The sequence below is a fragment of the Topomyia yanbarensis genome, chromosome 2 (genome assembly GCF_030247195.1).
Source record: "Topomyia yanbarensis strain Yona2022 chromosome 2, ASM3024719v1, whole genome shotgun sequence".
Lineage (NCBI taxonomy): Eukaryota > Metazoa > Arthropoda > Insecta > Diptera > Culicidae > Topomyia > Topomyia yanbarensis.
Window position 1 is genome coordinate 158,207,204 of NC_080671.1, and position 16,658 is coordinate 158,223,861.

At 38.8% G+C, this 16,658-nt stretch overlaps 1 protein-coding gene across 1 annotated transcript in view; it reads left to right on the top strand.

Annotated features, from left to right (window-relative positions):
- LOC131681890 (serine protease 44-like) overlaps positions 1-16,400 on the top strand; it is a 33,623-nt gene extending 17,223 nt beyond the window's left edge. Inside the window, exons 2-7 of the mRNA XM_058962985.1 lie at positions 2,336-3,030; positions 15,251-15,396; positions 15,459-15,594; positions 15,652-15,796; positions 15,851-15,996; positions 16,055-16,400. Of these exons, the coding sequence (XP_058818968.1) occupies positions 2,336-3,030; positions 15,251-15,396; positions 15,459-15,594; positions 15,652-15,796; positions 15,851-15,996; positions 16,055-16,213 (1,427 nt within the window). The 3' untranslated portion in view covers positions 16,214-16,400. The remainder of the gene's footprint in view (positions 1-2,335; positions 3,031-15,250; positions 15,397-15,458; positions 15,595-15,651; positions 15,797-15,850; positions 15,997-16,054) is intronic.
- The last annotated feature ends 258 nt before the right edge of the window (positions 16,401-16,658 follow it).

Consider the following 16,658-nt stretch of genomic DNA (forward strand, 5'->3'; position numbering starts at 1 on the left):
TAAGCGAGTGTGTGGATGTATTTTGCGGCAGGCAAACCGACTGAAGAGCGAATCCGATTCAGTCTGTTGAGAACTATTGATAGGAGAAGACGCTTTGAAGCGAAAAATACTCCCGACATGGATACGACAGAGCCGTACTACGAAATTGTTTGGAGGAACCCCTGCCAGCTCCGGCGTCCCAGTACATGATTCTTCCTGATGAAAGCCGTTCGAGTCTTTAATCTATGCCGTTGATCTCCCGATGCTTAAAACTGAAAATTCATTTTCTCCCCCCTGTCATCTTTCTCCAACTTATCTCCCTTGACTGAAGTATCAAACCACACCCCTCTCCCCTCGACATATCTTAGCATTTTGCTATTCCTATCGCTTCTAATTTTAACTATTATATTACATAAACTCGTTGAAAATGCCCAACTGTAATACTACTCATAAAAATTGCTGCAATTAATCTTCCCGCATCTCTACAAACTTCAATCGCGTCATCTAGTTATTCCTAGTTTTAAGATAGTTGTAAAATTTTCCCCCTTAGTTAATAATTATTTGCTCCAATAATCTCTTTGCTGAAAATGTCAAACCGTATTATCATTAAAAAAAACTAAATGACTTCCCTAATCTTACAAAAATTATATTACCCTCTCGTGTATATGTATAAGATAGCTATAAAATCTTTTTAGCTTCATTACAAAAAATATGCATATCAATGTGTAATCCTCTGGTTTTAAGAATTGAAAATGTTAAAAAAAATGTTCCCTTAAAGCTAACGCAAAATTGACTTATCTAATAAATGAATTGAAAAAATAAATAAAAATGTTCTTCCTATTAAAAATTAACATTTTTTCGTGTTTTTGTAGAAAATGATGTAAAATTCTAGTTATAGAAAACCATTGCTCAACCACTTAATTTGAATACACCATACATATGACATTTAAGTGTGACATCTTCTGGAAATAACGTGTTTCAATGAATTTGCCTTTCGAGTTCGTCTCATCAGAATCTTAAACTAACTTAGTGATAGGTTTAAGGTAGTCTCGGAAAACGAAAAAACTATTTGTGATTCTGAGCAAACCCCTTGTCCTGCATGATGTCCCGCAAGAAAAGGAGTTCTGCCAAAGCTGATGAGAACTGATGAAGTCGAAATTTGGTTTGCCTTAGCATAGCATAGTGCATATTGCATTGGTTTAAATATTCATTAACAAAAAATCACGATTTCGTGAAGTGAGCGGTTTACTGTAATCGTGACCAAGTTCCTGAAACCACGAATAATAAACCCCATGTTTATGAAACTTTTTCCAAAAAACCCGTTCGCGCCAAAAGTAAGTAATTCGAATGTTTGGTTGGGTTAATGTGTTTGCTCATTGAACTTGTTTAGTTTTTGTTATGATCCTATTAATAATTTGTGGGTACACCGATTTGAAATATGTTGCGATTGTAGCAAAACTTTTGCAGATTTGAAAATGTTTTTGGTTAGAATTTAAACCATCAAATAATCAATTTCCCTAACCATGGTTAATGGAACCGTTTACTTGAAAGGTATAGGTAATGGTTATACAAACGAAAACACGTTTCGGAAAGTAAATCCACATTCCTTCCATGTGTGCATTTTTCACTGGTCGAAGAAACTCGTAAAATTGCAATTTTATTTCAATGACGAGCACAATATAACGCCTCCTGTTTGGCCGAACAAAAGGAAAGGAATTTGAGGGTATTTTTAGTATCAATCAATTCGGGATTAATCGACACAGATAGAACGTACAGTTATGGCCATACAAAAATGTAACACCAATGTTTTCATAACTGCCTCAGAGGATTTTGATAAATTAATACGAACTGAAATATTAACAAAACCACCAGTATGTCCTGTAAGTAAACATTGAGGTAATAGCGCCACTGTTGGTACGTCTACACACACACACACAAATTTTCGTCCATTATTTAATTAATGTTTATTCCAATATGCGGTTAATGGTACATCCACCCTATATACAAATAAAGAAGCGTTATTAATCTATCGTGCCTGCCAAAATGTCAATGGACTATTTTGGCCAACACTGTACCTATCGCTCACTTCCACCTTGTATACTTAATCTACATGCCCGCGATACACAGAATAAATACAAAACCTATCGCTACTTTATATGCAAATTAATTCCAATAAATTCCAGACGATCGCGATGTAGCGAGAGTGAATGAACCCCGAAATCTTTACAGTTCAGTTAGTATTTGACGGCGGTGAGATTGATGGCTCCGTGTGATTCATATAAGCTCTGATCGCGACGATGATTTATTACTTGTTCTTGTTGTTTTGATGTGCTCCTTTATTTTCTGGTACTTTCAGCTAGCAGCGAGTTCAAACCACGCCAACCACGCCATATATGGCTGTCGACGCGTACAACCACATGGGCCCAGGCACTTGGAGACGGGAGCCCTTGTTTGACCTCAAAAGGACACCTCGGATTCTGTACGTCATTTAGAAAATGCTATCCCTACTTCAAGGTTCCTGATCTGAGTGTGTGGGAATCGTGGGTGCTCGGGAATTACGATACCTGCAGTTATTTCAACGAAGAAGGAAGACAGGCATTCGGTGTATGTTGTACGAATCCAATCACACCGATCCCTTCTACAGAATCAAGTACCGAGTCTAGTACCACAACACTGGGTACCGCAAACGAAATAGGCGATGAATCAAAGCAGAAACCGCCAAAAAACAATAACTACCCAAGTTGGCCTCCACCAATTCCAACACACCCACCAGACCACACGCCCGCAACTCACCCGCCATCCTTTACCACATCGACTGTTGTCTCTCTGGTATCCGATTCGACCACCAAAAAACCAGCAAGTACAACATGGCCAACGAAACCGATGCGCCCCACAGGACCGAATCAACCTACGAATCCACCAATGATTTGGCCTCCACCGGTCCCCACTCATCCTCCAACGCCATCGATTGAGCAAACTACGACCAGTTCGATTGGCAGTCCTGGAAGTGGTTCGTTCAATGGTGGATGCGGTATGAAAAATGGAAACCCGGTGAGTAGGACTAATTTATACCTTTTATAGCTTACAATGGGCTTGAAAGTACGATTTAAATGCGTCAGTAACGGAACATTTTATTTTGGTCGTATAAATTTGTACTACATGGGAAAATGGATAAAAGTGTAAAACGCACGGGATAAAAAGAAACATTTGAAACGTTAAATTGACTGATGAATTCCGTCCATCCCCAGCGATTTGAATGGTTCAAAGGAGTCGATCGCCCATTCCACCTCTGCGTCTGTAAATGTAGCACTGACTATTTCGTGAGCTTCGGTACTAGCTTCAGTCAGGCTCTGCTTCAATTTGATTCTGTGTTTGTATATTATTAATGGGAAACGAACCAGGAAAATGTTTCTCCATCATGATACTAAGTGTTTCTTGGGAATCAATGATGAAAGTTCCGTCGTCCTTCTTCACACTACCTAACCCGTTTGTATGATCTTTTGAGAGTTTTTTGTAGTCTTGCAACGACGGGAGTTAGTTCAACCCGCTCGCACATCAACCTCCAACTCTTTCTTTGCAATTTCCCATTTCTAGGTTATATTCCTAAAGATTTTTTTATATTCATCCCACTGTCCAGTCCGTTTAGCCCGGTTGAACAGTTTCCTAGAATCTTTCCTGAGCTTTTCTAGGGTTTTGTTCCACCATGGTGCATCCTTATTGGATGTACGCGTTTTAGCTGGACAGCTTCTATTATAAGCATCCATCAGTTTAGATGTTACAATATTTGTGGAGATCTCCAATTCTTCTTTGGTTTGGATTTCTGCTTCAAAACATGCTTTTGCGCTCAACAGTTGAGAGCAGAATGAATCCCAGTTTGTGTTTTTGGGATTTCTGTAAACTTCTGTTAGTGTTTCTCCTGCTTTATATTCGAAGAGTGTATGCGTGTGGTCTGATAGAGAAATTTCATCAGACACATGCCAGTTTATGATGTCTTCAGAGAGTTTTGTACTTGACATTGTCAGATCCAGCACTTCCTCGCGTATCGCATTGATAAAAGTAGGTTTGTTGCCTCTATTACATATATCAATATTGTTGGATAATATATATTCTATAAGGCACTTATCCCTTTCGTTGATATCACTGCTTCCCCATACTGTATGATAGGCGTTTGCATCGCAACCAATAATGAAGTGATTTTTTCTTTTCCTACAGTAGCCAACAAACTCAGTTACTTCCTGTGGAGGGGCTTCATCTGATTCCCCTGGGAAGTAAGCAGAAGTGACTATAATATCAGTCCTCCCTTTCGTTGTTGGTATATTTAACTGTATTGCCACTATGTCTCTTTTTATAAATTCGGTTATTGGTGTAAAGTTAACATTTGCACTTACCAGAATAGCCGCACGTGGCATATTCACCGAGTTGTCAAATATTATCTTATCCGTTTGTGTAGATATTTCTAGAATATTATTTTTCAAAGCCCATGGTTTTTGGATTAAAGCCACGTCTATATTTTCTTTTGTGAATCTGCGACAAAGGATTCCAGTTGCTCCTTTCGCATGATGCAGATTCGCCTGGATAAATTGTTTGGTTTTGTCACTCATCATTTGAGTCCCACGACTTGCGAAGAAACAAAACGTCCACTGTGTCAGAGATTCGCTTAACACAGTAAGGGCAAGGCCCATGATACTCCGTTCGCGACTGGCATATTTTCCCCAGCCAGCCATTCAGTCCTCGACACGGAGATACATCTTGACTTAGGGATTTCTGCTTTCAGTCATCTCTTACGCCCTAGGAGCAGAAGCCCAGTGGATCCATTCTTGGCTGAGATACTTCAACCCGCCGGATGCCACACGGCCTATAGGCTGTTTTTTTCAATTTGAAAACAGAAACCCAGCGAAACTTCAACGAACTTCCATCAGCTGAAAACCCTAGTAAGCCCCCAAACTGTTGAAAACCCAGAAAAATTCAGCCTAACCTCTGCGAAGAAAATTCGGTGTGTAGAGTGAACAGTCACTGCACATACATAGGAATGCAGAAAGGGACCGTTCATAAACCACGTTGACCGAAATTTGAGAATTTAAACCCCCCCTCCCCCCTAGTAGACCTTAGTAGACTTTTACCAACCCCCCCCCCCCCCACCAGGCAAAAGTCTACGTAGACTTTTAATTTTTTTTTATTCGCAGGAAGTGTGAATTTAGCAAGAAGTACATTATAATATTCAATTAAAAATTAGCGTTCAGATTTATTTCAAGCTTTTTAAATATTAAAGAAAGGTTTTTCACATTGATTTTTTGTCTATGATTGATCAAATCAATTAATACCGATTCAAGGTGCTTTCCAACGTTTGTGTAGCGAAATACTTCTTTTCAAGGTTAGTCACTCAAATATATGCAAAAAGATATATTCACAGACCTACCAGACATGACACTCGAGATCACCAAAGTGTTGCAAAAATTTAATGGCCTTTTCAAATGTTAGATTACCATTCTCATAGCTTTCCGTGCTCATCGCAAGAGGCGCGCGACCGTATGACATAATAGGCAAAAATACCCAAAAACATACCATTAAACGTCCGCGTTTTGTTATTGTCCTGATTGTGCTAAATGAACTATGTTAGGAACAAACAAAAATGAACTCGTGCTGTACAATTGATTGTACACGCTCATTCAAAACTACTCAAAATTTGAGTTCATAGCACTCAATTTGAAAAATAGACGCAATATGTCAAAAAATGAGTTTTAATTTGAGTAGAGTTAACTCAGCTGGTGAATAACCATTCAATTTTTAAATTTTTGAGTGAAAAAATTACTTATCCTCAAGAAAAAGTGCGAGGAGTTCGACATCGTCTCAAAATTTAATAAAAGATCTAGCCTCGGACCTAGTAGCTGTAGAGTCGAAGCAGAACATTCAGAAAACTAAAATGTAGGTTTCTCTGAGTTTTGTTTTTATTCTAATCTAACTTCTATTCGTGTTTTTATAGTTTCTGCTAGTTCTACAATGTACCGATTGGTATAAAAGAGATGTGAAGAAATGTCGTCGGATTATATTTCCAGACATCGCTAGCGTCTGAATGAACAGGTAAAGGATACTTGAAGTATCGGTGAGATTCTTTGTAATAATATTAAAAATACTGAATGATTATTTTTCAAATTTGCTTTTTGGGTAAAATGTACTCACATTTGACATTTGCATCCAAAACTCAAAACTGAGTAAACGAGGCGAACTCAGTTTTTGACCATGTGCAGTTTTTATGAAATTGAGTGGCTAGCCACTCAAATTTGAGTTACTATCAATGAGCGTGTAGTAACCATTCGTCTTGAAATCAAAACTTTAAGGTGCTTTCTGTATGAACAAAACGAGGGTAAACTGCAATGTATGCAGGAAGCAGTGGCCATCAAAATGCACCGCAAAGACTAGCTTAAATGATTTTGGAAGAGTTCGCAATTAATTCCGCATGTTGTACTGCTGGCCAACAAATGAGAGTCGATTAGGAAGTTATTTGACACATTGTTAAGAGTTAAAACTAATCCAGTTGAAAATAAAATAATGGAAATCATATGGCATTGTGTAGAAATATTCTCTTCAATTTAAATTTAGTCAAACAAGCACTTGCCACAATCTTCAGCACAACTTGTGGGGTCCACATTACAGCACGGATCAAATTGTCCTCATCGCTTTCTGTGTTTACGATAATCCTTTCTAGGCAACATGACTTACCCATTGCTCAGTTTCCTCATATAGTGGAGTTGCCCGTAAAGAAGCCTCTACCTAGAATTCATTCATTTCGGAATACAAATTTAAAGGACTAATCTGACTTCCGTTTAATTGATGTTTGTTGTTAGGTGCTTTTGCCCATAATAGCTGCTTGCGCACACCAATGTACCTTCATGTCAAATGGACAGATGTGTCAAACAGATAATATAGTCCAAAGAATCGGTACGAGGCGGCGATAGTGTGCCAAGCGAATTTAAATTTGAAATGATGATCACGTTTTATTTAGTGAACTGTCTGGTAGGTATGTGATATATTGCTATAACTAGCTTAAATTTTGGCCGAAGTGCGACCTACACCAACAATGCTAAACACTTTTTGAGCGATAAGTAATTTGACGTAATTTTTTGAAGTTTTTTCCGTAAATACGCATCAATTATAGTAAATAATGGACTCAGAGGGGAAGAAAAACAATTTGGAAGTTAATGATAATAGTTTTTAGTAGATACACTTAAATGTTAAACATAAGAAATCTTCGAAAATGTGTATATTGTGCTTCTAGGTTAGGGTTCACAACCGCCCGAGTTAAGAATATTTAAACAACCAATCAAAGCATAACCAGTATATATTCACTTTTGGCAAGAATTAGCTCTCATTTCGAATATACACAACTTTGTACGAAGTGTTTTTTTATTGGTTTCAGAAAGAAAAATTTAAAAATATGCTATATTATCCCTGTTTTGCATAATAAATCTATTACCATTTTGAAGGAAATTAGTCTTCCACTTCACTTTCATTTTTTATATACAACTAAGGCCAATTTTCTTAAAATTGCAAAAATTACGTAAACTTTTAAAGATTTGCTACTGATCTGACAGTTTATTCGCAAAACATCCACCCCAAGCATGTAGCGCCTTCTACATATATTTTCTGCGTAAAGATGCCAATTATCGAAAAGTATCAAAGTTTAACTCCGAATATTTTCGAAGATAAATATAGTAGAACCGGTTTGCACGGAGTTGCATAGGGCCAAGACGTAAAATTTAACGGGTGTTTAAAGATTTTGAAATCAGTGTAAATGATTGCAAGAGAAACTGATTAACTCGAGTAACCACTTTGTTGTAGAAGTTTAACTACACTACTGCTTTAACCATCGAAATTAATAAATAAAAAATAAAAAAATTAATCTACGTATTGTTAAAAATCGGGTGTTTTGTTGTTACAATGCTTAACTTTGACCATTTTTTAACTTTTTATGGTTCATGGATTTAATGGTCCATGCATGTCTGCTAAGGGACCATTCATAAATTACGTAACGCTTTTAGGGGGGGGGGGGGGGGTACGACAAGTTGTGACATAGGAGGGAGGGGGTGTTAACTAGATCGTTACGTAACATGTTTTCATCGAAGAAAAAAAAATTTTCTTGGAATTTGTTACTTAACAGGGGAGGGTGGATGGAAAAATTTGTGACAATTTGTTACATAGGGGGAGGGGGAGTCAATTTTGGGCAATTTTTGCGATACGTAATTTATGAATGGTCCCTAATTAGTGGTGTCTCAGATGATTTCACAGTCAAAATCTTCCGTCGAGAGGAATTTTGGGCGATCGCCTTTAGAACTGTCAATTTGTATTATTCCTAGATCAAAACTATATCAAAATATACGCAAGAAACAACAACGTGTGAGGCTGTCTAAAAAAATCGTGGGTGGGTGGTCGCTTAACGAGTAGTTACCTCAATAGTGTACTAGCTTTGAAGTTTCTGCATAAATACCGAATAGACCGATATTTTGAATACAACTATCTTTAAATCCCATTCATAATTAGTAATACGAGAATAACAAAAAATAAAAGTCTACGTAGACTTTTTCAAAGACCCCCCCTCCCCCCTCGTAGACAAACGTAGACTAATGCCATACCCCCCCCCGTCCCCCCCCCGTCCCCCCATAAGTCTACGTGGTTTATGAACGGCCCCAAAGGGCTTCATACTGGGGAGTTCGCCTCGATACTTCCCAGGCTCCGTTCGCCATTGAGAATTCCCCCTCAATAATTTTAACCATAACACGGGTCGCATGACACTATGGAATTGGGGTTCCCTGTTTGGGGGTTTTACCACCGGAACAGGTGGTCCGTAGTGTAATTCTTAGCCGGTTGAAACAACCACTACCGACACTACACGGCTTATCTAGGCTGTTCGGAGAAGGAAGCTGACATTGAAGGACAGTTTCCATAGATGACCGAACAGCCGTTGTGGGTGTAGCATAGTTGGTAATTCATAGTTAGACGAAGACACTCAGCGGAGCCAATTAAACATATCAAATGCTGGAGTCAATCAAGCATGACGTCAAATAACATGTTCTTTTCGGATGTATATAGAAAGGTATTGGTAAGGTAAGGTACTCTTTCCTTGTGCTGTCGAGTGTAGAGAAACGAAAATAAACAATATTTTTTCAGTAACACCGAGAAATATTCGCACAAGTATGAAACCACATCATATCTTCGAATTTGTTTTGCTATTCATACATGTAAAGTTCTTACTTACGACGATACAAATGAAACTATCAAACTATAACTTGCACATTTGCATTGGATATCAGTGTATTCTTCCTGAAATAAGAGCTGGCAGTTTTCCGGCTTTTGTGTCCGGCTAACTGTGAATATAGTATCTATAAGATGTGCTTGCTTTTTTGAAAATTACGGTAAGTTTGGGGATATTTTTTCTTCAAAATACTTTATATTTTATGATATTTCTGCCCTACGCTGCAAATCATACATTTTTGCCATTTTTGTAAAAAATAATCTGAAATCAAACAATTAATTTTCTCGGAAAACTCGGCCCCGGGGTAAGTTAGCGGTACTCTATATACAAGGCGTTCTCAATATACAAAAAAACAAGATTTTCCCAGCTATAGTCCGAAGGAGAAAAGAATTGGTTGCTACAACTGATTCTTTTGCTTTGGAATGATTTCTAGAAATAAAAAAAAATGATGACTGGTTTTGCACTGAGTCACCGCACATTTTATAGAAAAGTATTAAAAATAACTTTTGTTTGTGGTTCGGTCTAATATCTATTCTGAAAGCACTTCTCACGCACAATCGAAAAATATAATCATCCGTGTAATTAAAATTCTTCAAAAATAACACAAAATGTTAAAAATTAAGAAAATTTACTTATTACCTTCGAAGACACCAATATAGTCATCAACTTCTACAAAACAAAATGCAATATAATACAAACACATTGGAAAATGCATTTAGCGTTATTTGAAGTACACAGTTTGATACAGCGCCATATACCTATTATAATAGAAACAGAGAAAAGGGGACTCCGCCAACTTACCCCAACCGCCAACTAGCCCCGGGTTCCCCTATATGATAATATTGGGTATGCTATTTCGTTAAATATGTAATTTACCGTTCTTCAAAAAGCGCTTTTTCAATCGTTAAAGTTTTGGTTTTGAACTTTGATTTATGGGACCATTTATAATTTTCACCAATTGTCTTTTGACATTTTGTCCTTCTACCTTGCGTATTTTCATCCGTTTGTCTTTCGACATTTAATCCTTTCAACCTTTTTGTCCTTTGATCTCCAGTCTTTTCGACCTTTTCTATTTTTGTCCATTTGAGGTTCATCCTTTTGTCATTTAGACCTTTTGTCTTTTGATCGTTTGTCATAGATTCGTTGTTTTACCAGGATTTTACCATATAGGGTTACTGAGCCCTAATTCATCTTAGCTCCTGTATTCATCCCATCCAATTGAATACATTAGTTAGAGCAGTGTTTGCTCTCTCTATTCAACGCATTAGGTCAAATGGTAGGATGAACAAGGGTGTGTTGTACTCGACATTTCACTTTGTTCAATCGCGAGTATTTTACATTTTACAAACCAGATTTTTGATGTTACTGCTTCTTAAGAACGAAGTAAGCATGCTGATACCTATTTAAGCGCAAACTAATCACTCTAATCGCATAACTGGCGTCACTGGTTGTTATATTCCGTTCGGCAGTCGAGCTGAGTTTTTTTTAAATTTTTAGTGATTTATTTTATTTTTGTGTTATCCATTTATCTTGTTTATCGGTCGTACGAGTGCATTGAAATTTTGTAACTTCAAGCACGATTATATCTGGTTCGGGAATGTGATAATTTTGTTTCTGATTTTTGTTGATGTTATGGCTGCGTACTATGTCATGCTCAATTTTTCCGCCAAAAGCGACATCTTCTGGGGGATAGCTGAGTTATCGCAGGTTGCGTGCAAGTTCGCTCCTATTGGCGTTATACGACGTTATCATACCCGTTAGAGTTATTATACTGCGCATATTTCATACCTGCTAGGCGTTATTCCCACACCAGAAGTGTGTCTTGTACCAACTGCTCGAAAGTGTCTAATGATTCTGAACGATTCACACGTCGTGGGTACTGCGGAAGCTCGTTCCACATGATATGCATCAAAATGGATTATGATGTTTGTGACGTCCTCGGAACCCAGCCACGGAATCTATTCTGGATGTGCAACGACTGCGCTGATTTATTTTCGATTGATCATTTTCGCAGAATGGTTTCACGTTGTTGCGATATAGTATTCGAGTTCCCTGAAATTTTTAAAGAATGTCATAGCTGATTTGAAAGATGTCGTCAAAGCTCTCGGTTATAGCTGACTCAAAACCGCTATCTCCAACCGTAAATACGCCTTGGAAACGGATTGCAGCATATAATCCATTTTCAAACACGCCTAAGCACAAACATGAAGATGATCCGCTCAAAACAAAAATCCCTAAAATTCGTGGATCCAAAGCTGCGTTTGAAACAATAAAAATAATTTCACCGCCTGAGAAGCTGTTATGGACTTGTCAGCAGTCGATCCCAGCACGACGGATGATGAAGTTTCTACCCTTGTGAAAGATTGTCTGGGGGAGGATCTGCAACCGAGAATAGATCGTCCAGTTCCTAAGAACAAGTATCTCTCATCTCTGAGCTTCATTATCTTCAAAGTTGACGTTACCAAATCATACATGGAGAAGGCTCTGTCCAAAGACATTTGGCTGGAGAACATCTACTTCTGTTAATTTGTGACCAATTCAAAAATTCAACGACCGATCATGAGGATTGCTGCGGAGAAGAATGCATCTGATGGTAGACAGTTGCGCCAAACTATCCCAGATAAACTCGTCTGTCAAATTTCTTGTACCCCGGCAAGCGACTTCGGATTACCTAACGAATCTACGACTTCTTCTGTGCCAGGTAAAGCCAAGAAGGGTATATGTCATTCCGAAGCAATACAAGATGTTGCACGCCCTCAATGTAAATTTCACTTACAGTTTGCTGATGAAAACAACTCTACCGCCACTGTGAAATCAAAATGAAAATTTTGATCGCATCGTGATTCTCCGCTCAGCATCCAGCGTTATTTCATCAGCATGCAGCTTTACTCCGTCAGGTAGCATTAGAAGCAGTATATGTCCTGTTGAAGCTTCGAATGTTACTGCTCGTGTCTCAAATAATGACAACTTCCAGGCGTACGGGTTATCAGACGATCATCTTTGGAATGATGTGGAGGAATTTCAGAAACCGAATTTTGACGCAGACTTGACTGGTAAACTGACGATTGTTTACCAGAACGTCCGAGGCCTACGCACAAAAATCGATGAGCTTTAGCAATCACTTCTTCCCATTGCGACATAATTCTTCTCACTGAGACCTGGTTAGATGATAGGATTCATTCTCGTCAACTTTTTGGCGATACACATGCTGTTCATAGATACGAACGCAGTTTTGTGAACAGCAAGAAATCGCGCGGAGGGGGCGTAGTTTCGTCGATCCGGCGATGTTGACGTTTCGCTGGAATAGCTTCGTTAAACTAAAGCTACCGGACCGTTTTGTCAGCATCGCTGTTTTTTATTTACAACAAGATCGTAAAAGTGATCTAGTCAATGAAAACAACCATATCCGATCGATTGATGCTGTTTTTGCCTTGGAAGAAATAATTGCACATTATTGTATGGAAATTGCAATCCGTCTGGCCTGATTTGGGACACACATGACAATGTCGCACCTGTAGTCAACGTGCTTCACTCTTACATTTCTACCGCTATTGGATGGATTCACCTTGAACTGTCTCACCTAAATTAATAGTATTGAAAATCGTTACGGTCGTATCCTGGACTTTGTCTTATTGAATGAGACAGCACTAGTTGACTGTCAGATCCAAAAACCTGCTGAATCGATTACTGTGATTGATGCAAATCATCCTCCCGTAGAAGTTATTATCAATCTGCCGAAACCTGTTATTTTTGAGGATATCCCGAATGATCGTGGTCTTGACTTTCATCGAGCTGATTTCTTGAAACTTGCATGAGCCCTCCTTCATGCGTATGAGCATTCACTCGAGCGTGCTGAAGATATTCACTGTACCGTTGAACATATCACTGCCGTGATTAATGCCCACTTGGCTGATTATGTTCCTGTGCGTAGGCCAGCTCGTAAGCCACCGTGGGGTAATGCATCATCTACGACACCTTAAACAACTCAGTTTTAAGACACTTTGCTTGTGTTGCCGAACACGCTGGCGTTTCGCCAAACATCATTTTGCGCTAGCGACTAATAATTATCGATCTAACATTTTCTTGTACAAACGCTACTCCATTCGAACACAAGCAAACCTGTGCAATAATCCTCGACAGTTTTGGAAATTTGTGAACTCCAAGCGGAAGGAGAACGGATTGCCTACTGGTATGATTTTGAATAATCAGATTGCTAGGCTGGTTTCAGAGAAGTGTGACCTATTCGTCACAAATTTTAAAAGCGCATTTAGTGATACTACTTCATTTGCTGATCAAATCGCTCGCGCTTGCAAAGACACACCATTAAATATCTGTCCTCTGAAAAGATTCACGGTCACAGAGCAGCAGGTTATATCAGAAGTCAGCAAACTGAAATATTTAGTCACTCCTGGTTTTGACGACATACCTTCATGTGTTCTCAAGAAGTGCGCTAACGTGTTAATTGCCTCGTTGACAATTCTATTCAATAGCTCTCTTAGACATTGTTGATATCCCTCCAGTTGGAAAAGTCAATTATGTGTTCTGTGCTTAAAAAAGGAGATCGACGATGTTGAAAATTTTGAGGAATTACATCGTTGTGCGCATGTTCTAAAGTGTGTGTTCCAAGATCGTAGTGAACGATGTGCTCTTTGCATCCAGTCAAAGCTACATTTCCCCTGACCACCATGGATTCATCCCAAAAAGATCAACCTCTACGAATCTCTATCAATTCGTCTCATTCTGCTTATGAAATATGGACGCTAGTTGAGCACGGTAGATACTGACTTCAATTCAGCGTTTGACAGAGTTGACCACGGAAAACTTTTGGAAAGATTGAAATTAATAGGCGTTTCTATTGATCTGATTCGTTGGCTCCAATCGTATCTGAGTGATCGTCAACTTATAGTGAAAATAGGAGGCGCATTGTCCGCCCCGTTTTCAAATAAATCACTTGATCCTCAAGGATGTAATTTGGGCCCACTCTTGTTTACACTATTTATTGGAGATCTAGCTACAAGATTACCACCTGGGTGTTGCATATTTTATGTTGATGACTGCTTGGACAGATTCGATGACTGGTGTACCATAAACTTGCTAACAATCAGTACTCACAAATATCGTATGTCGTATCACCGCAAGCAGAAGTCAATTTCGTACGATTATTGTATTGGAGATCAGAACCTCGAGCGTGTTCTACAAGTGCGCGACCTTGGAGTCACTTTGGACTCGGCATTCACGTTCCGACCTTATTACGACTATATCATTAACAAGGCAAACCGCCAGATGGGATTCATGTTCAAAATCTCCAATGAATTTAACGACCCTCTCTCTCTCCGCTCACTATACTGTGCATTGGTACGGTCGAATCTAACTCCATGGTATGGTGTCCGTATAGGTAGCCAGGATTGAAGCAATACATAGGAAATTCGTTCGTTATGTACGCAGTGTACATAGGTGTACACACGCTGGAAGAGAGAAGAAGAGTGTCCCAGGATGTTTTCGTTGCTAAAATACTTCTTGGTGAGGCAGATTCTTCGAAGCTATTGAGCCAACTACATTTGGTATATGCACCCGAAGGTGTGTTTCGTCAACGAAGCTTTTTGCTGTTGGAACATAGGAGCTCTTTGTATGGAGGTCATGACCCTATTTATTTATTATTAAATTTCTTATTATTATTTTTTTACATCATTTTTAGTCATTTATTTCTAGAATTTGCATTGTTTTTTGTGTAGTGTATGGTATTGTAATGTACTGATTATTTAACAGAAAAGATATGGGGTTTTTACGCCAATTTGAGAAAAATTTGCATGAGGCTTCACTCAAACTGGCTTTTCCCCATCTTGATACTTAATATTTCATTAAGACCAACAAGGTCACAAAGTAAGTTGACTTACAACCGAAATAGTGTGACATCCTGACTAAGGATAAGAATGAGAGTTTGTCTACCCTAGATAGCTGAATATATTTTTTCGAAGTTTATTTAAAGTCTATACGTAAACTTGTCGTTTATATTTATTCCCACAGGACACGGAGCGGATAGTCGGTGGTCACAATGCAGATCCTAACGAATGGCCCTGGATCGCGGCCCTGTTTAACAATGGACGCCAATTCTGCGGTGGTTCGCTGATCGACAACATTCATATCCTCACCGCTGCCCATTGCGTGGCTCAGTAGGTGCAACCGCAGTAACCATTAATTTGTAATTTAATCCTACGATTTATCGCCATTGCAGCATGAGCTCTTGGGACGTGGCTCGCCTATCAGTGAAATTGGGAGATCACAACATTAAGTCCAACACTGAGGTAACGCACACCGAACGACGCGTAAAACGACTCGTGCGACATCGTGGATTCGACTCGCGAACATTGGTAGATATTTGAATACGTTGATTACAGGATGCCAATACGAAGCTTGGATATTTTCAGTATAATGATGTTGCAGTGTTAACCATGGACCAAGCCGTACAGTACACGAAGTCGGTTCGACCCATCTGCTTACCAACAGGAGATAGCACCAGAGCTTATAATGGTCTAACAGCGACTGTGATCGGTTGGGGAAGTTTGCGAGAAAGTAATATTTTTTGAAAGCTTATTCAATTTGATCAATGAGTTACTTTTCTTATAGATGGACCGCAGCCTTCAGTTCTGCAGGAGGTGAATCTTCCAATTTGGTCGAACGGCGAATGTAGCCGAAAGTATGGGTCCGCAGCTCCGGGCGGTATTATAGAAACAATGCTGTGCGCGGGTCAATCAGCAAAGGACTCTTGCAGTGTACGTATGAATACTATGAATACACTGATACTAGGAATGACAAACAATATTTCTATAGGGAGATTCCGGCGGTCCGTTGATGATCAGCGACGGCAGATGGACTCAGGTTGGTGTTGTGTCATGGGGAATCGGCTGTGGCAAAGGCCAGTATCCCGGTGTGTACACCCGAGTGACAGCATTCATGCCTTGGATAACGAAGAATACTAAGGACAACTGAGTGACTAGCCGAAACGTTTGCAGAATAAATCAATCATTTTGACAAAAAACCAGCAACGATGCGAGAAGATTACAGCAAAAGTTTTTTTTTTATCAAAACAACATTTAACAGTAGCGTCTAATTCCCTGTTATCTAACTAAGAACGCCACACTTGCACTTATTAGTTTTTTAGTATAATCTTGTAATTGATGCCATTTTAATCATAATCAGTATTTTATAAAAATCATAACTTTAGAAATCAAAATCTGTTCTGAACAGTAAACAATCTTTAATCTCGTTCGAACTTTTTTTATCATGAACTCTGAAGAAAGCTTATTATTATTAATTATAACTGTAATTATACCTCATATTGAAGTTATCACAACGGTCTTGCATAAAGGTAAATTGGTTATGATCGTGAATCAACCCTCTTACAAACTGTTGGATTTCAATAGTATAGGTTGGG